Source organism: Spermophilus citellus (genome assembly GCF_964194105.1).
Source record: "Spermophilus citellus genome assembly, chromosome: 3".
Classification (NCBI taxonomy): domain Eukaryota; kingdom Metazoa; phylum Chordata; class Mammalia; order Rodentia; family Sciuridae; genus Spermophilus; species Spermophilus citellus.
Window position 1 is genome coordinate 87,815,453 of NC_138184.1, and position 24,568 is coordinate 87,840,020.

The window sequence follows — 24,568 nt, forward strand, 5'->3', positions numbered from 1 at the left end:
TCCTATTGTGTTTGGAATCCCTGGGAAGTGAGTAGATTGTAGCTACTGTCACCACAAAAACACACACAACCATATGACATGATGGATATGTTAATTTCCTTTGCTACAGTCACCACTTTACTCTCCACATGTATTCCAGAACATCACCAACTATGCCTTAAATATACATGATAAAGCTTATTTTTAAAAATAATTTTTTAAGTTTTTTTTAAGGTGATGTGAGCCAGGCATGGTGATGCAGATCTCTAATCCCAGCGACTTTGGAGGCTGAGGCAGGAGGATTGCAAGTTTGAGGCCAGTGTCAGCAACTCAGTGAGGCCCCTAAGCAACAGTGAAACCCTGACTCGAAAAAAAATATAAAAAGGGTTAGAGTGAATTTCTCTCATAGACACAGAAAAAGAAACAACTACAAAAGAGATTCCTGACAGTAAGGGCTTTGCTCCATCAGAGGTTTTCAAAGCACATTATGAGAGATGTTAGGTTTCTGCAGGGTCAAGGCGGGCTTAATTGAGGTAGCCAGCCATAAAATTTAAGGGAGCTCTCGTGGTCAAGGGTCAACACAGCATCTCCCCAAGCCTGAGCGTGAGCACCTCCTTAAATTTTAAACCCTGGTCTCTTGGCAGGTTTCCCTGTGGGGGTCTCCAGCTGCCACTCAGGGGAGAGGGGACCAGGGAACAGAGGTTCTTACTCTACAAGAACTCGATTGTGCAATAAAAGATGTGACCTACTGGGAGGCTCTCAGGCTCTCTGGAGTAGGTGGAGGAGATTTCAGGGTCATGGGTATTCTGGGATCCGGAAGTCATCTTTAGAGATGGCCCCTAATCCACTCGAATGCATAGCCAGTCCTGTCCGGTGTGAGGGGAAGAGGGGACCAGTTTGGGATACAAAATCCTATCTCTCCAAGACATAAGAGGGGACCTCGCCACAGAGTGCCTGGGTAACGCCTGGTGGTCAGAGTTTGGGGGAAGCTAAGAGTTTTGCACAGTGAGGCAAGGATCTGTCCCCCTCTGGATGCAGGAGCTGCTGGGCTGTGAAGTGTTCCCACCCAGCCTTCCTCCCCTTCTCCTGATCCTCCTGGGGGAACCACCTCTCCTCACTCTGCTGCCACACAGTTTAGACTGGGCTGTCCCGGCTCTCTGCTACCACTCTGGGGGAGAGAAAGCCAGCCAAGAAGAGTCACAGGCCTCAGGTCCCTGTGTTCCATTCTTCTAACCACAGTGTTTGGCTCAAGGGTGGGCACATGATCCAAGCTGATCCAATGGCTGATCCCCTGGGACAGGCATATTAAACCCTTAGGAAAGAGATGCTCCCTTTCTGCTGGCGTTTGATCATGTCTGGGGCTACCCAAGGATGACGTTTACCCAGGGGAGAGATGAACAGAGAAGATGTCCAAAGGACATGTTTGGAGCACCTGCATCCAGCTATGCCTGAAGGCCCCACTTCTATCTCTGAGTTTTTCAGTTCTTGGACCAACACTTTCCTTTTTGTCATTGTTCTTTGGGGTTTTTTTGTTTGTTTGTTTGTTTAAAAGTCAGTTAGCAATTTAAAAAATCCTACTTAATACAAAAGTCATTGTGAAATGAGGATGATCATGAAAGGCCTAATAGCTAAGAGGATGACGTCATTCAACAGCACAACAGTAAGTCACTGGCTATGACAAGAAGCAAGGTCTCACTGCCACGGTGGAGGAATCTAATTCTGCTTGCTGAAGAGGGTAGGCATCCCCGGGACGGTGGGGGCGGGGGTGGGGCGGGTGGAGGACAGCAGCACATGCTAAGGTAGATGGGACAGAGTGCAGAGAGGGTGGATGGCAAACTCTAGACTGCTTCCTGCTCTGTGTGCCCATCACTGGTTCACCATCTCCTGGGTCCACAGGGAAATGGGTGTGGTCTGCCAATGGTTCAGAGGACGCCCTTCTTCACCAAGAGCAAAGGGGGTGGGGGGAGAGGGGAGCACCCCACATACCCGATTCAGCCGGCTCTCCAAAATGTGTATCTGTTTCTGCAGTTTCTGTGGGTTGTTGGCCTTCTGCATTTTTGTGAAGATCTGTTTTTGGCTTGAGATTTTTTTTTCCATCTGAACAATCTGCAAGAGACGGAGCACGAGAGCAGGCAGCTGTGTTAGCATCTGTAGGGGTATAGATTCCACAGTGGGCTCGCTGAAGAGGGCTAACGCAGAGACAGAAATACCCTTTCTTGTCCTGTCAATTCTTCTCTTTTGGATGTCTGCTCAGTTCAGCTTAATCTTAGTTTGGGGTAAAATGAGGCAATTTACAATGTGGGATCTCGGGCTGGGGCTGGGGCTCAGTGGAAGCGCACTTGCCTGGCATGTGTGAGGCACTGGGTTCGATTCTCAGCACAACATAAAAATAAAGGTCTGTCAACAACTAGAGTGTGGGATCTCACCTGTGCATGGAAATTCCACTCACCTGTGGGTATGAACTCTGCCTCCCTAAGCCATGGTCTCTAGCAAAAATGAGTGTACCCCAAGGGGCCATCTGGGACCTTGAGCAGGTGTTGTTTGGCTCTTGCAGAGCAAGGGTACTTTGGGCATTTAATGGGTTGGTCACAAAATGTCACACATGTCATGACATGTGAGACAGCATCAGGCATTCAAGATGTGTCTCCCATCCCTTCCATCCCTTGGGACTTCCCAATGCCATCTGGACACTACAGAGATAAAAAAAAATGCCTTTATTTCACTTATTTATTTTTATATGGTGCTGAGGATTGAACCCATGTAAGAGTAAAAGGAGTACAATTTATTCAAGAACAGAGCTCTCGAAGGGTGAGAGCAAGTTGCCGGCAAACTATCTTTTCTATGTTAATACACTGTATTTTTCATTCAGTTCTAATAAACACTGACTGATCCAGGAACAAAGTGACTTTATAAATCAGAAGAAAGGGCTGGGGATGTGGTTTAAGTGGTAGCCCGCTGGCCTGGCATGCGTGAGGCACTGGGTTCAACCCTCAGCACCACATAAAAATAAATAAAGATACTATGTCCACCTAAAACAAAAAAAAATTTTTTTTAAATAAAATAAATCAAAAGAAAGCAGTTGGACTGAGGCCACAGCTCAGTGGCAGAGTGTTTGCATGTGGGAGACAATGGGTTAGATTTCAGCAAAAAAAAAAAAAAAAGAAAGAAAGAAAAGTGGGGGGTGCAGGAGATGTAGCTCAGGTGGTAGAGTGCTTGCCTTGCATGCACAAGGCCCTGGGTTTAATCCCCTGTGCTACACACACAAAATAAATTGTTCTGGAACTTTACCAAGAGTTGATCACCATGAAAACAGCAGCCCTTGGCCAAATCCAGCCCATGTTTGTTCTTATTAATAAAGTTTTATTGGGACACATCCACAGTCATTCACTTACATATTGTTAAGGCTGCTGCCTTCAGGCTACTCAGGTGGAGTGAGGTTGTTTCAACAGGGACTGTAGCTTACAAAGCTGAAGTATTGACTGTTTGGGCCTCTACAAAATGAGTTTCCTGGCCCTGTTCCCGATATACCACACTAGAATATTCAAATATGGAAATAAATTTAATTGTAGTGTAAATAGCTTTTCTTTTATTTCTTCTTTACACTATAATTAGGGCATCACAATGATTTAAAAGAATAAGGAAGCGGAACTTCGTATCATCTGTGAATTGCAACAGGGTATTTATTGGTTGTTGAAAAGGGGTCTTGGCAAAGGATGTTGAATGAAAGGAGCCAGACATGGAGACATACTTTGAAAGTGGCCATTTACATGCTGTTCTATACGCAGGCAGAACAAATCCATGATGCTGGGGATTAGGACAAGGGTTCCTCGGGGGTAGTTAGTGGAAGGGGACCAGCGGAGTTTTCTGGGCTCTGGAATTATCTCTGTCCTGACATTGGTGAGGGTTACAGGGATGTCTAGCTACGTGAAAATTCATCGAGTTGTACCCATAAGACACCTGACCTTAACTGTGTGTAATTAACTCAATGGAGGGACAGAAGGAGGGAAGCAGAAAGAAAGGAAAAGAAACAGGTATGGGAACAGCAGGTGTGAGACCCACTATCCTAAAGGGCTCTACAATGGCCTTTGGTTTTTAATATATATATTTTAGTTATACATGGACACAATATCTTTGTTTGTTTGTTTGTTTGTTTACGTGCAGTGCTGAGAATCGAACCCAGTGCCTCACACATGTGAGGCAAGCGCTCTGCCACTGAGCCCCACCCCAGCCCTATGACGGCCTTTTATTTGAGAGTCCCCGTCCCCCCTTGAGAGTTCAGTATTCATAGATTCAGTCTCTGGCTGGAAACAGAGGCAAGGCCCTGGTTTTAGGAAGGTCAAGTTCCTTGGTGAAGCCAGAGAAAGCAGTTTCGGTGGAGGGGACGTTGCTCCAAACACTGGGGACAGAAGTGGAGACAGCCCCAGCCCTAGAAAGGGAAGCAGAGAAAGTAGAAAAATCTCCCTGAAACTTCTAGAAAGGGGGAATGTGGGCGGTCACCTGCAATCCCAGGAGGGTTACGTTTTGTGTTTTGCTTGGTTTTTAGTTTATTTGAAGGAGGGGAAGAGAGGGACCCCTTGGAGAAAGAGAGGTAGGTGGAGAGCTAGGGGGGCAGTTGCTCTGAGGCAAGGTTTTTTGGAGAGAGGGGCTAGGGAGACCTTGCTCCGGAGACCTGGCCCTGTAGACCAGGTCACCTCCTCCTCTGAAGCAAGCAGATATGGCCCAGGGTGGAGGGACGCAGGGGGAGGCACGGGGAAGGCCTGGATGCCACAATCTTGACATCATCCACCTCTGCCCAGGGGACTTCTTGTTAAGCATAAAAAGAAAAAGAAAAAAGAAAACCCAAATAACTTAAATGCCCTGTGTTGCCCTGAATGGAATCCTGGGAGTGAAAAAGGACATGAATGGAAACACCAGTGAAATCCCAATAAATATGGTAGTCAGGTTCACAGTCATGTGCCAGGGTGAATTTCCTGGTCCTGATGAATGTCCTAAAGTAACCTAAGATGATCACTTTCTGGGCAGCAGCATGAAGGGCCTGTAGGAAGCCTCTATGTTAGCTTTTTAACTAACAATTTTTAACTAATAATTCTGTGGATTTATAATTATTCCAAAATACAAAGTTTACTTTTAAAAAAACAATAGATAAATAAATACCCCTTGACTGGAGCCCCTTGGTTAGGTATTATGTTACCTGCAGCCCAAAGCATGCCTAACAGACACACTGTCCACTTTCTCCAATAGGACAATGAGCTGACTCTGATTTCAGATAAGTAAAATACACCCCATCCCAGCTGGCAGGGGAGAATTTTGATGTCTCTATCCTTCAGCCCCAGAGCCCTACAAATGCCCCCTCCCTCGGGGTCACTGTCCCTTAAACCTCACTCCATAGATGTTCAAATGTGTCATTTCCACCCTCTGCTAGAAATGGGCACAGCCAGCTGCAGTGTGCTTGGTCTACACCCAGACAAAGATCCTCATTCTCCACCCACCCGTCAGCCCCACTGAGAAGGAGTAGCTTGACCAGAGTCCCAGGAGTCCCCAGGCTAGCCTGAAAATGTCCTCTGAAGAAAAGTGCCCTTCGAGACAGGCGAGGACCAGGTCCTAACTGAATCAGGGGCACTTTGTCTTCTGGGGTTTGGGCTGTGACTAAGGGGTGAGGCTTTCTGGGGAGAACCTGGTGTGTAAAGAAAGCAAGGAAATAAGGGGTCACCACCATTTAGTCATCCCTTCAGAGTGAGAAGTTTGTCTAGAGGCAGCTGCTGGAATTCACCTTGGAGGACGGTCTGAAGCCCAGCTCCTGTTCTGGGTTTGAGGGGTCCTCGGTGAAGGAGGCTTTGGTGCCTCAGGGTGAGTGACAGAGCTTGTCACCCACACTTTAGTCTGCCTCTGGCTGGGGTCAGAGACCCCTGAGCCAAGATTAGGCTGCTGAATTCTGGAAGCAGTTGTGTCAGGGGTACTGTGTCAGCACCCCTGAGTTTCAATGCCCTTCATTTGTCCCCACACCTTCGTGAAGTCTCTAGGGCACAGTCTCAGCTGTCACTTTGAGACACAGAAAGATAAATCTATTGCCTGCAGTCGCAAGCTATGGCCAGGTGGCTGGCATGAAATAGCAATGTGAGCCAACTAAAAGACAACACATCCTGGGTTTCAGGGGGGAAAAAACAATAACACAGAGTAGTTGCACACCTGTAATCCCAGCCACTCAGGAGGCCGAGGCAGGAGGATCGAAAGTTAAAGGCCAGCCTCAGCAACTTAACCAGGCCCTAAGCAACTTAGACCCTGTCTCAAAATAAAAAGGGCTGGGGATGTGGTTCAGTGGTAGAGCAACTCTGGGTTCAGTCAGTCTCATCCCCCTCAAAATAAAACAGGCTGGCAGAGTGCTGAATTGTGCATCTGGAATACTTCCCCAAAGACCTGTGTGTTAAAGGCTTGTTCCCCCAGAGAGGTGCTATTAGTAGCTGTGCCACCTTTAAGAGGTCTGCAGGTCAAGGGTGCGTGTCCTGAGGGGGCGTGTCCCTTCCTCTCCTTTTGCTCCCTGGTTCACCACCAGGGAGTGCTGCCTCCACACCCTGACATCGCTGCTCTGAAGGGATGCTGCCCTCTTCACTGGTCACCCTAGAGCCACCAGCCTCTGCTCCTCCTGATTAAGTTCGCCATCCTGGCCCCTTTGGTATCTCTAAGGCCGGAGCGGCTCTGGCGATGCTGGGAGGAGCCAGGAGCCTTGGGCTGAGCCGTTGGAGGAATGGATTCCCCATCCTGGCGCTGCCTTCCAACACACTTGCTACATCCTCCCGAGGCCAGGCAGAGTCCTGTGAGGCTCCAGCGACCTCCTGCAAGGACGAAGCTCTGTCCAGGGGTGGAGGACACAGGAAGGAATTCTGGAGCCTGCCCGTCCTGGGATGAGACGCAGCCAAGAGGCTCTGCACGGGGCCCTGACGCCACGATCTTTTGAGGATCCCACAGTAGGTTGTCCTCGCCTAGTGCTTCTCAAGACCCGTGTCCCATCTTTTCTTCAATTTCCCTCTTCACTTTTTGCCTCCTTCCTCATCCACCCATCCATGCTTATTAAACACCTGTTCCCGTGCCAGACAAGAGAAGGGCGGCAAGCAAGGCGGATGGTCCCCGCCCTCAGAGAATGACAAGCCAGTCTTGGAAGTGAGCCTGGGAGGGCAATGAGCAAGGTGCTCCCGGCAGGCTCAGTAGGGCCCTCTAGTGGGGAAAGATGAAATAGTGCCTGAGCTGGGACCTTAGGGATGAATAGGAGGTCACCAAGCACAGAGGATGGGAAGGGCACCTGGGCAGAGGAACAGCATCTGCAAAGGCCTGATGAGAAGGAGAGCACTGTGGACTCAAAGGACATGAGGACCGAACACCCAGGTGCGGGCAGGGGATGGGGAGGCAGGAGGGCCGCGGTGCAGCAAGGCCCAAGCCCACTAGAGCATTTGGCCTGACGGCAGAAGATCACTGTCTGAGGCAGAGAAAAGATGTAATGAGATCTTTTGGATTCATTCAACCAGTTAATATTTATTGAGAACTTGCCGTGTGCCAGACAGACAGGTGTGGGAGTGGGCATTACCACGGGGACAGAGAGGACATAGTCCTACCCTCATGGATCAGACAGACTGATGAGACAGACATTAAGCCACCCCGTCTCAAGGCAGAATTGCAACTGTGAGAAGAGCTTAGGAGGGAGGTGCCGTGGGTGCCTTTGAAGAGGGTAAGGGGCTGTGCAGCTTAAAATCTACTCCCTACCATATTCCATGCCAGAGGCTGAGCTGCAAGGATCCAAGATAGCTCCCTAAGTAAGGATTGGAGGGTTAAACAGAGAGGAGTCAGGTCTTCCCTTCCTCAGGCTTGCTCCAGGTCCCACCCCACATGCCCCCTTTAGCTGTCCTGCAGACTCTCAATGTGCTCGCTCACACCCTTGAAAACAGCCCCGCCTAAACCCTGGCCCAATGCCTGCTACTGAGGGTCCTGCCTGCTCCCAGACAGCAGCCTAACCCGTAGAAGAAGATACACTGTACCCTGGAGAAAGGACACACAGAAGGCCCCCCAAGAGGACAATTGGGGTGGTGATGGGGGAGCATGTGCAAAGACCCTGAGGTGAGCCAGAAAGGTGGGCAGGGACTGGACCATGCAGGGCACTTCAATGCATAGTCAGGGACGTGATCGTTAATGCCACCCAGTAAATCTTAACTCTTTGCCATGGGAGGGTCGCACTTCCTGGACACCTGTGTGGATGGGTAGAATCACATGACTATCTTGAGCCAACAAGGCTCCAGGGCCAGTGTGAGGCCCTCCAGAACTCTCCTCTTCCCTGACGTAATACCTGGCAGTGTTCCAAATGGGTGCTGCCTGCCCCTGGCCACTCATGGTACATATGCAGGAAGAGGCCTTCACTGTTTGAAGGCACGGAGCCTGGGGAAGGGTGGCGTTCGCTGCTGCAGCCTGACCCCACTGCCCCTGGTTGATGCCCCAAGGATGGGATTGTGGTGCCTTGGGATTAAGCCCAGAAACTAGGAGCCCCGAGGACACAAGGGTGGCAGCATTTAGGGGAAGTCAGGAGAAGGACAAAGAGTCAGTCTGCCTAAGGCATCCTGGGAATGCCCCCTCCCCTCCTGCTCTGGGTGACCTTTGAGTCGCACCTTCTCGTCCAGCTCCACCAGCAACTCTTTCGTGGACTTAATCATGGCCTCGTAATCTTCCTTGGCCTGCAACAGGAAACGCAGCTCAAGGTAGTTTTTCTGATTCAGATCCAAGTTCTTCGAGGACTTCAGGAGACTCAAAACCAGGGTGATCTCATTCTGCTCTGCTTGCAGGGCCTGGATTTCCTTGCTGTTGGGAAAGCAGCCTGCGGTTAACCTGGAACCTCAGGAATTACCTTCAAGAAACATTCTAGACACTGTAGCTTGGGAGATATGTTTCCCACCTGGGTGGCCAAAGTCTCCCCTCCAGGTCTAGAGCCCTGATTGCCTGAGATCCAGTTTCTCTCCTTGGAGGGCCAGTGATTGACTAAGCTGACATGGTCTCTTCCTCTCCTTTCCTCTGTCTATGCTGAAGGAGGGCTGGAGCGGGGATGCAACTCAACAATGGGAAACCACACCAAGGCCGGGTTTTTGTGTTTTGCAGAACTACTGCCTCAATGTCCTTTGAGAGCCTGGGGAAATGCAGAATCTCAGGCCCCAACCTGGGACCTAGTGGATCAGATGCTCCTTGAGTGTTCTGCAGGCACATAGAAGTGTTGGAAGCAGGGCTCAGAATGCTAAAGAATGTTCTAGGGAAAGGCTTGGCAAACCTCGTTCTATAAAAGGCCAAAGAGTGAATATTTTAGGCTTTGGGAGCCATGGGTCTCTCTTGAAAGCTCTGAATCCTCCCTACAGTGTAAAAGTGGCCATAGGCAATGCATAATCTAATAGGTATGGCTGTGTTCCAATAAAACTTTATTTACAGAGAGAGACAGCCAGCCAGATCTGAACCCTGGGCCATGGCCTGCCAACCACCGTCCTGTAGGACATTCTTTAAGGATGGGAATGTCCTCTATCTGCACCATCCAGGAACACCCATGGAGGCACATGTGGCCAGTGCACATGGGAAATGTGACTCGAGCAACCAAAGAACTCTGTTTTCGATTCATTTAATCAGTTGCAACTTCAATAGCCACACATAGCTGGTGACCAGAGGACCTAGTCTTCTCAGCCTGCAACTGGACTTTCTCCCCTTCTTCATCCCCTCCTGGAAGGGGGTCTTCGTTAAGGTGGAGAGAAAAGAAAGACCGCTCCACCTGAATCAGGCGTTTGGTACGGTGGTTAAAGCTAAAGGAAGGTTTGTCTGTTGTAGACAGCGCTCGGACTGGGTAAGAGAGTGAGGTGCCCCTAGATTTTAAAAGCGCTCCCTCTCAGGGTGGTTTAAGTGAGGGGTGGGCATTTGGAAAAAGTGCCTGAGGGCCCTGCCCTCAGTCTGGCTCTATTTATAGGTGCTAACTGTAAAGAAACTAGACTCCCCACTCCTCCACCCCTCCCTTCAGTTCTACCAAAGTGAAACCAGATCAAATGGGGTGAAGTAGCCACACCAGGAAGGAAGCATCTCTTGATGCCCACCAGGTGCCCACTGGGAGTCAGATGGCCAGGCACAGAAGTGCAGGTTGTGGGCAGCACCACCCTGGAGAATGCCCACAAAGCATCACAGATGTGTTGATTACACTTTTCTAGGAGACACTTTTCTTGTTCTAATAAAATCCCTATGTAATGACCATTTTTCCAACAGATGGCAGTAAAGTGTCTTGGGAAAGGTTGCCTTTTAAAAATTCACAGGGATGTCCCATGTGGACCAGCCCCGGCCCTGATTTAAGTGAATCCAAGGGAAATCTAAGGAACCGTTTTCTCCATCCTTTGAACTTCACGCATCATCCAACTGTGAGATTTTCTAACAGTGAGCTTTCTGTAAACACTACGGATGTAGCTAAGGCATTAGATTCCTGAGGAGGGAATCTCAGAATTTCTGCTTCTGTTTGTTTATTCAACTCTAGGGAACACCTTTCTGTTGCCCAAAGAAATACACACACCGTTGTTTCTAGGGCAACCTAGTTTCATATATTCTATCATGAAGTTCCCCTAAGGACGCACAAATAGGGAAGGCCAAGGGTTTGCACAGCCCAAAGAACTCCCCCAGGCCGGGCAGGGATAGCCACGCCCACTTCTCCTCCCATGGCCCCTCCCCACTCAGCTGATTGGACCAGGAGTAGACACCTGACCCAAGCGGAGCCAATCACACTTCCCCTCTCTCGTGGGCCTTTGGGACGGATTCCAGACTGTGGCCCTGGGTCACTGGCAAACTCAAGAGTTGGGGACAATCATTTTCTTCCAGCCAAGGATGAAATTCGGAGAGAGGACAGGAAAGAGAGACAGAGGCACCAGAAAGCCTCCTCTCGGGCCTTCCCTGAGGGTGGGCGCCCTGCTCCCCGGGGTCCCCGCCGCGCCCTGGACGCTGACAACACCCGCTTCCTGCTGAGGCCGCGTCCAGCGGGTTTCCCCTGGAAGTGGAGCCTTTCGACGAAGGTCTGGGTTCAGGAGAAGGTGAGCCCGCGAAGCCCAACCCCGCTGCCCTCCAAGGTCACTCACTGCTGGCTGGAGAGCTTCAACTGGCTGCGGAAGTTGAAGGACTTGCGACTTTCCACCATTTTTCGGAACTGCAGCCTCAGCTGCCGAAGCTCGGCCTCCGCCAGCTGCTCCTTGGTCTTCTCGGAAAGTTCCGGAGGAGTTACCGAGGTTTTTCTTCTGTGCTTCTTCAACTGGTTGAGATGGTGCGGAGAGTGAGGGGTAAGGTGACCAGAAATGCCCGCACTGGGGCTCAAGGGAGGATGGCTGCCTGCACAGGGCTGGCCATGGCTGCCCACCCAGGACGAGGTGAATGCTCGTCTGCTACATGGAAAACCGGCCCTGGGTTGCCAGGATGGCAAGATGGCTCCTGTCAACACTGCGTACTCAAGAGGTTCCTTGCTATGTTGGGAAGAGGGTATTCTTGGGGACCCTGGGTTCAAGTCCTAGCTCTGCCACCTTTTGTGACCTTGGGAGAAAGTCACTGGCTGTCTCTGAGCTTCCAGGGTCCCATCTAAAAAATGACAAAGAGCTAATACTTGTGAAGTGAGTGTACAGCAGAGTGCCCAACTGTCCCCAGGAGCTGCAGTTACCTACCACCGGCATCTTGAAGGAATTGAACTTTTCCTCTGCTCAGACACTGGACCCACGGAGGTCAAAGCCAGTGAGCGCACCTCTTTGTCTCAGCAGTGTCCTGTTCACAGTGATAAAAGGAAGAGAACTTGTGAGCCACCCTGCTGGCGGTGCAGGACCAAGTGACACCTCCTCCCTTCCCCACTCTCCACAGTCCCGTCCCCCGCCCACAGCTTGGCACGTGAGAAGGAGGCAGATGGCTGCCCGGGTGTGAGAAGAGCCCCCCCCCCCCCTTTAAAGCAATGTTTGCCCGGAACTTGTTCCACTCAGAATGTATTATTAGGAGCTGGGCAGATGGTTCTGGCATGTCACTTACCCTTCTGCTCCTTGTGTTCCTAAAGAAAAGGGGGCAAAGTGGCACTGGGGTGGTGTGTCCCCTTATGGGGTCAAAACAAAATGTGCCCTAGCTACAACTGTGGGTGGACCCCCACCCCTTTAGAGCAGGAGCCAGTGGCACTGAGTGACATATTTATCAGGTCATCACTTGAACCTCACCTGGCCTACTCAGAGGAGGGGGCAACACTGACTCTCTAAGCCCTATGGGCTGTGAGACTCCCTGAGTCCCCAATTCCAGACTCAGGAGCTAGGTTCCTAAAGCAGAAATTCTAGCTTTTCCTCCCATAGAGGAGGGGTTCTGAAATGTAGGGGATTAAAAAAGCACTGGTTGTGTGGTTCACCAGATCTCAGCTGAAATTCCTCCACAACCACTAACGAGCTTTGGGTAAGTCCTTTCAGTTCTGCAGAACTTCTGTTTCATCATCTGGATAATGGGGAAAATTCTAGAAGCCACCTTGCAGGCCATTATGTGTAAGGCACTGTTCCTGGCACATAATACATGTTCAGTAAATGGGTTGTTCCATATGGTGAAGTGTGGTGGTGATTGTCTCCTGGGGTTTGCAGGGTTCAGCATTCCCTGTCTCCTGGTGAGGCCCTAAATTGCCTGTGAAAAGCCACACCCTCCCTCTCCCCTGCCCCTCAGGGGATCATTGCTTCCCACCAGTTTTAGGATTGGAACTATGACTCTATATCGACCAATCAGAATGCCAGATCCCTGCCCGATCTGCATAAGCCTAGCCATCTGGCCTAGTATTGGCTCAAGGGTGGTCAGGTGACTCCTGCTCCGCTAAGCAGAGTGTGTAGTGGAATTGAAGCTGGAACACTCAGAAGGGAGAGACTTGGCTTCTTCCCATACCTGAGCCTAGGAGAATGAGGTTAGGGATGACTGAGAGCCATCTTGCCTCTGCTGGGACATGAGAATAAAGCTAATATGGAAAGAGACTGAATCTTGAAAACATCATTTAAGCCTCTGGATTTAGCCAAGCCTGAAGATGCCTCTGGGTTATGTCAATTACATGAATCAATGTTTTCCATTAAAGCAATCTGAGTTTTCTATCACTTGCCTCTGAGTGGTGAATCAGCCTTCAGGATGCTGTGGATAGGGGCTGGGGTTGTGGCTCAGTGGTAGAGCACTTGCCTAGCATTTGTGAGCACTGGGTTCGAGTCTCAGCACCTCATGTGAATAAATAAAGGGCCATCAACAACTAAAAAAAAAAATTTTAAAAAAAGATGTTGTGGATAGGCTGGCGCGGTGGCACATGCCTGTAATCCCAGCCACTCAGGAGACTTAGGCAGGAGGATCACAAGTTTAAAGGCAACCGTGAGGCCCTGTCTCAAAATAAAAAATAAAAAGGTCTGGGAATGTGGCTCAGTGGCTAGGCAGCCCTGGGTTCAATCCCTGGTACCTAAATAAATAAATAATGATAAAAATAGAAAAAAAATAATTCTGTGAATGAAGCCCAGGATAAAGTAGAGGAAAGTCTCAACAAGGGAGAGGATTTTTAATTTGGATTTAGAAGAACGGACAGGAGCTCACCCAAGCAGAGAGGAAAAGTGCAGAGGGAATTCTGGGCCTAGAGAGCAGCCCAGGCAAAGATGGAGATACAAGCGAATAAAAGGAGTGTTCAGAAGATGATCGGTTCTGGAGTACAGATGGCCACAGCCAGTGGGGAGTGACAGGATGACAGGCAAAAGATCAACCTGGAAACCCACTGTTCCTGGATGGCTGAACAGCCACCTCCCTGTCACTCAGAGTGGCCACCTGAGGTGGCTTCCAGCTACAGCTTATACTTTCTAGCTACTTGTACATCCAGGCGCAGATATGTGATTAATTCTCACCAATAGGATGGAAGCAGTCAACTCCTGGGCCATAACATAAAGAAATGCATGTGATTCTTCCATTCTCTCTTCCCCAATAGGAGTTTATGGGAGACTGAGCCACAAGACAGATTCCCAAATCAAATTATGGAAGAAGTCACCTGCCAACCATGAACACCCTCATTGGACTTCATTTGAATGAGAAAATAACTTCTGTGCACCATGCCAATGAAATGTGAAGATTTATTTGTTACAGCAGCTGGAATGACTTAGCTAGCTAGAGTTAATATCTTTCTTCCTAACATAACTTTAATGTTGTCCCCCCCTCCTCAGTGTATCAGAGGATGAACTGTGATTGGTTTCCAATAATCATGGTAACTCCACCTCTCTTTATCAATGATTGGTTTAAAGATGGGCATGTGACCCAGCTCTGGCCAATGAGACATAAAGAGAAGTCTATCCCTATTCCTTTGTGACAAAACAGAACTTTGTCCATGTTTCCCTCTCTTTCTTCTTTTTGGAAATTAGGGGGAAGGCACGATGGTCAGTGATCTGGCAACCATGCAGTGACCATGAGAAGAAATATCATTGTAACGCTGAGGAGCACAAAGAAAATTTTGGTTCTTATTAACAAGCTTTGCTATGCCCCTTGTTGGAACTGCCTTCCTCCAGGCTGCTTGTTAAGTAAAATAATAAGTGTCACTATTGTGAAGGCACCCTCATTGCGTAACTTGTTCATTACAGCCTAAAGCATTCCTGACTTACATGATCAGCTGCCTTGAAAATGACTTTCAGTCTGATAGGTAATGGGACAGTAGTGGATGGCAATGCAGGTTCTAGAAGGCTTGGGAGCTAACTGAATTTTGGTAAATCATCATTAAAGGAAAATATCTAATGTGGGGACATTCCCACAGGCAGGAAGGCAAGGTAAGGGCAATGGCTCCATGTCTCTACTGCCTCTGGTTGAGCCCTGGAAGGGGGCGAAAGCTGCAGCCGGATTTCCCTCACTGATAAGATTTGGGCAAAGGAAACCTTTCATTCTAATGGGACCCCTTTCAACTCTGGGATTCTGTGCAGCTCAATTTCACCTTGTCCAGGGGCTCTCCTACGTCCCAGGGCTCTTTGGATCCTAAGTGGTTCTGGGATGCACTGGTTGCAGAGCGGGACTGGGTGCACCTGCCTTTCACGGGCAGTGTGCTTTTGCCTCACTGGGCTCAGTTTCCTCATCTGTAGATGGGAGTACCCACACCCACGTGGGGTAGTGTTGAAGCCCTTAGCACAGCCTGCTCACATGACAGATGAATGGTGCTTGTCTGACAGGATTATCCAGTGCCTGTTCCTGAGATCACTGGCTGTGCTGGGTATTATTCCCTGGGAGCTAGAGCTCTCTTTGCTGAGACATACATGCATACCTAGAGCCAGGCTACCCCAGACTACTGGCTTCTCTTCAGCTTCCAGAGGCCAGAACAATCCTCCCTGTGGGGAGCCATTCTGACGTGTGATTGGGTGACTCCCGTTAAGGGCCTGAGGTGCTCTGGCTGTGTCGGAGCTTTCCCGACCCTTTCCTGATGAGAGAGCCCATCCGTGTGGGGGTGTGTGTGACCACTGACCCCGGAGACCCAATCACTGACCCTGACCTTGGAGTGCAGCCCCCCCTCAACCTTCATTGGATGGAATTCTCCCCTGAATCTCTTGTTCCCCAAATAAAAGGCTACTCCCAGGCGTGTTTGCTCTCTCTCTCTCCTGCTAGCCCAGAGTAATCCTCGCTGCCCTGCTGGGCGGCTGGAGGCGGGAACCAGGGAGGTGAGCCCTCTCGGACCTAGCAATATAAATAAGGTAACTGGTTTGTGTGTTTTATTTCGATCTCTTCTAACTAACTTTATGCCTAGAACCTCATTAATGAAACCACTGCGCAGGCCGCGTGGTAGACCTCCCCTTCTGGGGATAGGATTGCTCCCTGGGGATAGGTCCTCCCTCAGCCTCATAGCTGGGCCTTTGGAGGATGCCCCAGGTGTCCTGGTCCCTGTCTTACCACCCTCTCATTCAGAGTTCTCAAACTCACAGTTCAAGAATCCAATCCAACCAACCTTCAAGAGTTTCAGAACATGAATGGGTGGCGCCTTCTCTCCTGGCCACAAGCCCCACTCTTCGCTGCTGCCTAAATGTGCCCTGCACTTCCCACATGTCCTGTAATTGCTATTCCTGGGAGGAACCAAAGCCGGCCCACTTCTGGGGAGCAGAAAGTGCCAAGAAGTCAGAGCCTGGTCAGGCCACATCAGGCCATAGTCCCCTGGCGAGCACCTGGTGAGCTCTTGGCAAATACCAGGTTTGAATGGATGGCATCCCCTCCAGGCTAGGTGAGGCAAGGTAGGCCGGCCCCTCCTCTGCTTCCAAATTCTAACAATCTGACTTTAAAGGATAAGCCAGGCCTGTGGAGGGTCCTGCAGGGACCCTGTCAGGCTCCTGTGTGGATTAGACTGAGCCGCGGCTGCGCAACTCAGGAATTGAACCTGCGCCTCAGGGACCAGCTAAACCGGGGTGCAGAAAGACACACCATTAAAATAATAATAATGAGGATCATTATGGAAGGAAAATGGAAACGCGTCGGACGTTTTAGGAGTTCTTTACACACTGCAATTTACCTACGTCTGGTGGGGAACAGGCGGCTTTCCAGGCTCAGGGCCCCTAGGTCCGCACCGGTGGCGGGCGGCCGCAGTGCTGCTTTCGCCCGGCAGGCGGCGCTGCGGCGCGGCGGGGCGGGGCACTCACCGGCCGCGGGTCCCGCGACGCGAGCGCTTGCTGCACAGCGGCGCTGCGCCTCCAGGCCCCGCCCGGAGTGCGGGCGCCTCGGCCCGGAGCGCGCGCCCTTGTGACGCGCACAGTCGGCATTCTCCCTGGAAGGCTCTGCGGGGCGCGCCACCCGGCCCGACCTGCAGCTGCAGCGAGAGAGAGGGACCGGGAACACGCTCCTCCGCGACCTGAGGCGACCCCTTGCCAGGCGAGTCATGCCCAGACGGGCCCTCCTGGCCCGGAGTGTCCTCGTGCAACCACCAGCGCTCTTCTCAGTCCTAGGCCACTCTTACTGAGGATCCCGGTCCCCGGCCACGCGACTTTCGCGGTCGTCTTATCCACGCGCTCTCAGCGACCCTGCCAGGTACCAACTTCACGCGCAGTTAACCCAGCCCTGATCCCGCTACTCTGCAAGAAAATTAAAAATCGATTATAAAGAAAGAACTTCACCAATGATTGGGCGTCTGCCGGTTGTTTTCCTTGGGGACCACCCCTCTCCTGCCCCTTGTTGACCATGACACAGGAAACCCCGGTCAAGGGTGACTCAAGGTCAAGGGCGACTAATCCTGAGCATTTCACTGTGCTAACAGTTTGAAAGTTTAAAGATGAACGCTTTTCATACAATTGGCCCCAAAACACTTCCTCTGGGGCTAAATTCAATAATGACAGCGCTGTCAGGTATTAATGGAGGATCCCGGTTTCCTAGGGCACTTTTGGGTCCGTGTGACTTCCACTTCACCTACCAGCCCCCTGAGTGAATTGTAACTGGGCCATACTAAGGGTTTCCACTCTCTTGTCCCTAAACTCCTAGGACAGGATGCATTTTGGTTTCAGAAATGTCATACAGCACACATCAGGTGCCCCTGATGTTGCTGGCAGCCATGTTGTCACCATGAGGGATGTTAGTTAGTGTGACAGTGTGGGTATAGGGTTTTGGATCAAGCACACAAATGATTCTGCAAGGAGACCTAAGAATACTCACACCAAGTGGGATAAATAAAGATCACCAACAGCCCCCTTTCAGGCTATGCCTCTAAATGAGGATACAAGGTGTCATGGACACATGTTACCATCATTTTATAAATGAGAAGACTGAAGCTTGGAGAAAACAGCATGGCAGTTAGTGGAGCAGCAGGATTTGAACCCAGGGTCGCCTGTCTCTAAAGCCCCTTGCTTTACTCACCACCACGCTGGGTGAGCTGCAGCCCCTAGGTGAGCGGCCCTCTGAAGGCTGGTCTCTGGTGCATGCAGAGCAGCTCCGACCCCCAGTTGCCTGCGTGTGTATTTCAAGTGTCAACGCCTGAAAGATGATGAAGTTCAGTTAGGTTCAGGAACTGTTAAAAATAGGCCTTCCTCAGAGGAATTCATGCTCCGTGACTTCATGGGTTCAGATCTCAGCCCCCCTGCTGGGGAGAGTACAAGGCTTTTTAAATGAGAACATGCCAGAATCCATTCTGCTAAAGGGATCTTTAGCTCCATCAGCGGGGCCTGGAGCAGAATGAGATGCCAGCTTGCCAGAGCGGTGCGCCAATGGCGAGAAACGTTGGCAAGAGTGGAAGCCTCAGAATGGAAGGGGAAATTAGCCAGGCTGCAGAGGGCCAGGCAGAGGCATCTGGGCGCAGACCAGAAAACCGACGCCTCTCTGGCTACCAGGACCAGGAACCCATGCAAAACAACTCGAGATGATGCTTTCAATCTCCCCAGCCCCTCTTCTCCCTTCTTCCTTTCCTAGCACACTCGGATTTGTTCAGGTCACTGTCCCCCTCCCATGGAACCTGTGTGCCCAGGAGCTGATTCCAGACCACAGCTCCAGCCCCAACTCCATTGGCCAACAGCCATTCCATCTCCTTGCTCATGATTGGACCAAAGACCTAAGCGTAAGCCAGTCAGGGCATGGTATTCTTCGGGAGACTGCAACTGGTCCAGGGAGATGCACATAACTGAAGGTGGCCTAATTCAACAAGAAAGGTTGGTCCAGGATTGGAGGGAGATGCTTTTCTGGCTCCATGGAAGTCTGTGACTGCTCTTGTTGCTGGCAGCCCTCTTGTAACCATGAGGGAAGCCAGTGAGTGATCGAAGCCAACATATAATGGAGGAATGTGCTTAGAGAGAATTACAGAACAATGTATTTAGAATCCTGATCATACCAGGCCTCAGACCACATATCTCTGCACTTCTTGTTATGAGAATTACTAAGTTTTCTTCTCGGTTAAGACAGAATGGATTATGTTTTCTTCTTCTTGCAGCCAAAACCATGGTGAAGTTTATGGATTCTAGGGTTCTATCCGGTAAGCAGGAGCAGGTTCCCATGAGCGGCAAGAACCAAGAACTAGAAAACTGAAACCAAAGCAGCTCCTCCCTCAAATTCTCTCCACCTGGCCTCTTTTTAAAAAGATTATCTTCTCTGCCTTCCCCTCTCCCTCCCAGCTTTCTCCTTATGAGTTCCATTCTGGAGCCCAGTTTATAAAAAAAAAAAAAAAAAAAATCAATACTTTAATCATGACTTCCCAGGAAAGAGAATACAATTGTCCCAGCCTAGATTTTACATTGGCCCAATCATGTGGGGCCAGCAGCCATGGTCAGGTGGCACAAATGCCGCCCTCCTCCAGGAATTTGAAAATAATTTTCAGAAAAGATGGCATGGGTGGATGAGCACTGTGTAGAAGAGAGGACACTGGAGTCCTCCCTCAGTTGGTGATGTGCTGTGTGCCCCTAGAAAATTGGTAAAACTCTCTGAGCCCCAATTTTTCAAGTCTGCCAGGACCAAGTTGGGAACTTTAAAGCCTACAAAGATGGCGAAATATGTCATCCCATCTACTGAGGTAGGTGGAAGGAATAAAAAGGCAGAATGGAGCCAGGTGCAGTGTTGCACACCTGTCATCCCAGTGGCTCGGAGGCTGAGGCAGGGGGATCTCAAGCTCAAAGCCAGCCTCAGCAACAGCGAAGCACTAAGCAACTCAGTGAGACCCTGTCTCTAAGTAAAATACAAAATAGGGCTGGGGATGTGGCTCAGGGGTCAAGTGGTCAATCCCCTCCACCCCCCCCCAAAAAAAAAGAAAAAAAAAGAACACAGACAAAAGGAAGGATGAGGAGACTGTAAATTTAATCCAAAGGCCTGGTCCTCATACCCTCACTCTCCAGATCAGTTTTTCTTCCAGGACTGTCACTCCCCAAGCCAGTTCCTCTCCTCATCCTGTCACCCCTAGATTTCTGGAAACCTGCAAATCTTCACTCAAAATCTTAAAGCTACTGAAAATTTACCACTCATCCTGGGTTGAGGTCCCTCTCCTGGGGAAATCTTTGGAGCTCCTTGGTGATACTATGTCATTCCAAATAAAAGCCACACTGATCTATTTTATTTATTACATAAATAAGTGTCAGGCAGTCTGACTGGATTCTGACTTCTGCCATCTTGTTGGTTAATGAGATGACCAATCATTTTAAACAGATAAAGACAGAAAACAAGCTCCAGCGTCCCACTTCGCAGGGCCCTCCTGAAGGGGCCACCCTCCAAGTTCCTGGCCGTGATGTCACTCAGTCCTCCCTCCTGCTGCGGCTGATTGGATGACAGGAGGAGGTCTCACCAGGTTGGACCAATCAGAGCTTCTTTCCCTGGAAATGGAATTGGACACAGAACAGCCCCCAGGGCAGCAAAGGACTGAGGAGCAGGTGGTGAGGTGTCTCGCACTGGGGCTGAGAGACTGTGGGGTCAGGGCCAGGGTCACCATTTCCCACCCAGTGCCACCAGACCTCTGCATCCTGGGATTCAACCAACTGTGGATGGAGAACATTCTAGAAAAGAACGTTCCTGCCTGTACTGAGTGTGCACAGGCTTTTTCTTACCATCATTCCCTAAACAAGGCAGTGTGACCCCTGTATTAGGTCTTAGGATTAATCAAGAGGATTGCGAGGGCACATGCACACGTACAGTTTCCTGGGAAGGACTTGAGCATCACGGATTTTGCTATTTGATGGAGGAGGGGTGCCTCGAATCCATCCCTCAAGGAACACTGAGGGGCGACGGAATGCCCCACTGTGGCTACAAGGGCTGACCATGCTCAAAACTCTTCCCTGGTGTCTTCCTTGCTAATAGTGCCCTGAGTCACGTTCAGGCTGAGTGGAGGACCCTGAATCACATAGATCTCAGGTCCCAAAGAGGCCAGCAGAGATCCTGAGGGTCAAAGAGACAAGAGAGGAATTCCGTCCATAGGTCTGGGGACAGCGGCACTGGCCAAACGTCTAGTGCTCAGAGTCCAGGGCATAAACTGAAGGGCCTGGGGATTTGAGTTCTGATCCTGCCACACAGTCACCAAACCCCCCAGGTAATCCACGGACTGGCTACCCAGTTGCCTTCAGTAGGCTGCATGTCCACCTCGCCCAGCACAGAGGATTCTGTGGCTTATGACCAAGAACTGTCAGGCCCAGAGGCGGGAATTCTCAGCCCTTAGTTTCAGATCCTTCCCCAGGAGGATCTAGACCTGGGCCCCTCTTGGCCTCTCTCCCAGTGAAAGCTCAAGTCACCCTTTTTAACCTTGGTGACAGACTTCCCAGATGAGCACGGAGAAGGGTCGTGCATCCTTCAGAAAGTGTTTTGGGAGCTATAAAAAATGTTTACCCCGTTCCACTCAGAACACCTAAATCTGGAGATTCTTCCTAGATAAGGCAAAGGGTATACAGAGATGTCCTTGCAACGTGATCTCTCGTGCGGCAAGGGGGAAAGTACAGCCAAGGACATGGACACGTGGAATGCAAAGGCCAGACCCCTAACAGCTCGTGCTGAAGATGCCCTTTATGTACCAGCACCAAATCGGGGAAAACTCATGTTTTTAGAAGTCAGAATCTAAGTTTCCTGGGAGAGGAGGGTGGAGAAGGGAGACAGGAAACCAGGCCTCCCAGGGAGGGCGAAGCCTCCGTGTCTTAGCCGGGTTGCATGGATCAAGTTCACCTGTGACCATCCTGTCCCAGTGCATGTCACACTTGAATTAAAAAGTTTCCCGGGGCTGGGGATGTGGCTCAAGCGGTAGCGCGCTCACCTCGCATGCGTGCGGCCCGGGTTCGATCCTCAGCACCACATACCAACAAAGATGTTGTGTCCGCCGAGAACTAAAAAATAAATATTAAAAATTCTCACTCTCTCTCTCTCTCTCTCTCACTCCCTCTCCTCTCTCACTCTCTCTAAAAAAAAAAAAAAAGTTTCCCGAAGAGACGTACGAGACGACAATTTTCAGACTGAAGGGTGGCACCTCACTGTGGACTCCCCAGCCTTCTGGCTTCCAGCCCGGTTTGGCTGATGGGAGGGCCCACAGGAGACCCGAGCATGCAGCGGGGTGGACGTGGCTTTCCAAGTCCCTCTTTGCTTTGGTCTCATGCTTCTGCAGGTCGTCACGACGTCCACAGCTTCCTGCCACATGACCCTCTCCCCATGCCACCCCTCCCTGGCCTTCAGTCACCCAGGCCCTTCTGCAGCCTCCTGTATGGGGCAATGGTGGCCCTCAGTGCCCTGACCTCCCGGCTCCATTCCCCGAGCCCTGCCCACGCTGAGAGAAGGCCCTTCTTTAACGTCTCTTGACCAGTGGCCTCAGGTTCCATTTCCTGCTGGGCTCCCTGACCATCACAGCCCTTCCTCACCTTCCCTTGTGACAGCAAGTGACCTTCTTGGGCTCCACGCTGCAGACACTCTGCCCCGAGGACAGCGCTAGGAGCCAGCCCGGGCACGGGGCCAGCATTAATTTCAATTTAGCACCAGGAGCCAAGCCAGCTGTTCCCGTCTGTGGGAAAATGTCGAGAACTGGGCCTCCCCCCGCCCATTTGTGCCATCATCTTCTGCCTGTCACCCCCTCCCAGGTGGGGGTCAGGAAGGGCCCACAGGCTGGGCGAGGGCAGCGGGCAAGGGAGACCCTGGGTGCATCGTCAATCCAAGGATGCCAGGAACCAACAGACACTTGACCGGAGGTGGCATCGAATCCTGGTGTCCTGCTCCATGTCCTTGACCCTAACCAGTCCCATGCACCAGCACATCCCTGCTGTGGACACAGAATTGGGCCCCTGTGCCACCTGCCCTGCATGGAGACAGGCTCCTGGAAGGTCCTCTTCCTAGCCACCTGCACGTGCGCTGAGGTGCAGGGCCAGCTCCTGTCCTGTGCCCAGGGACACACTCTGAGCCGCCCTGTGCACTTCGAGCTCCACAGGGCTGGGTTGAGGTGACCTGAACCTGGACCCTGGCTGCTTCCTTTCCTCCTTGACGGTTTCCTCCGGGGGCTTTTTCTGAGCGAATCTCTTGTATCTGCAGCTGTGGCTTACGATCTCCTTCAGGGCTTCTAAGACAGCTCCCTAAGAAGGGCTGACTCGGGTGGCACGCAGGCTGCCCTTCTTTTGCCATTACCCCACTTCCTGTCTGAACTGTGGGTGTGATGGCTGGAGCTCTGGCTAACCATGATGTACACAAGGCCTTCTGTGTGAGAAAAACATAGAGCCCTAACTCTCGGAGCCTCTCCTCCTGATTGTAGATGTAGCGGCCTTCGTAACTATTCAGGAGTTAGGCCAAGAGAGCTCTGTGGCCTTTCTCACTGCAGGGAATTTCTCCCTTGAATATCTTCCTCCCTGGGCCATAAACCCTTTGTGCCCCTATAACTTCCTGCTCCACAGCAACCTTAAATATCTCTCCTCCATAATATAATGATGGTAATAATTTTTTTAAAAAAGTAACGTTTGTTGAACAATTACTATGTTCCAGGCACTGTCTCAGTGCCTTCACACAACAATTCACTTAAACCTCAGGGTGGGCATTCACACCCCCATTTTACAGATGAGGTGACTGAGTCCTTACTTCTCATTCTCCTGGACCCCTGATAGGTCAGACTCCACCAGGTTTGTCTCCTCATCCTCTGGGCCAGGGAGCCCTGGGGGAGAAGGGAGGGCTCCCTCCAGACTAAAATGTCCCACCTAGGTGGTTTCCTCAATACAAAAGCCATTTTCACCCTGACACAGATTCTTCCATATGTCTTAGGCCACCAGTTCAAATCAGAGGCAAACTGGAAACACACCATCTAGTCCTTGTTTTGTTTTTAAAAAGTGAAGCATTGAAGTTGTTTCTCTTGATAAATGAGATGTTCCCAGCCCTCCGTGGTCATGGCTCTGAGGGAAGGGGCCACTTCTCCACCCTGTGGGCCTTCTGGAGTGCACCTGGGGGTGCCTAACTCATTTCCACGGGGTCTCCCACCTGTAGGGTGCTGTGCCGGTTGCAGTGGTAGAGGTTTCAGCCTCAGGACCAGGCTCTGGAGTCAGGAAGGCTGTGAGGGCTTGGGCAAGACACTTAACCTCTCTGGGCCACACCGACCCCATCAGCAAGGGGACCCGCGCTAGCTGCTTGCCTCTCCCCAGCTGCTCTGCTGCAGCCCAGGGTGCCCGGTCCAGGGTGTGGGTTTTTCTGATCTAAGCAGAGCCTCCAGGAAAACGAGGCACAAAGAGGAGTCTGTAGGGGCTCCCCTGGAAAAGGAGGGGACCCCGAGCAGAGAACTGCCCGCCTTCACTTCCTGGTGGCAGGTGATCTCCAAAGATGGCCACCAAGACCAGCCCTGGGCTTCACGACCCCACAGAAGGACTCAGTAACGTCCGTCCGAGGGGCAGCCAGCCTTGGCCCTGGCTTATCAAGGTGACAGGACACAGATTAAAGGCAGCAAAGGTCGAAGTCACAGGGGTCAGAGTCTAGGAGAGACCAAGAGTGAGCCTAGCTGCCCCCTAGACACTGCTTTATCCTCACAGTGACGATGTGTGACAACAGGAAGTTCTGCCAATCAGGAAGACACGCCCAAGCCGTGGAGTCGGGGTCTCTCTTGGGGGTCAGTCACATAGGCATGGTTGACAACCACGTGTCCAATCTTAGTTACTCAGTCTTCAACCCTCCAAGGTCAAGTTCAAGC

The 24,568-nt window shown here is 51.0% G+C and overlaps 1 protein-coding gene across 1 annotated transcript in view; it reads right to left on the bottom strand.

Moving 5' to 3' along the window:
* The window catches only part of CCDC63 (coiled-coil domain containing 63), a 33,264-nt gene extending 16,215 nt beyond the window's left edge, over positions 1-17,049 (bottom strand). Inside the window, exons 1-5 of the mRNA XM_081286648.1 lie at positions 16,629-17,049; positions 11,670-11,766; positions 11,097-11,266; positions 8,625-8,814; positions 1,966-2,085 (exon numbers count right to left, since the gene is read on the bottom strand). Of these exons, the coding sequence (XP_081142774.1) occupies positions 1,966-2,085; positions 8,625-8,814; positions 11,097-11,266; positions 11,670-11,678 (489 nt within the window). The 5' untranslated portion in view covers positions 11,679-11,766; positions 16,629-17,049. The remainder of the gene's footprint in view (positions 1-1,965; positions 2,086-8,624; positions 8,815-11,096; positions 11,267-11,669; positions 11,767-16,628) is intronic.
* Positions 17,050-24,568: the final 7,519 nt, after the last annotated feature.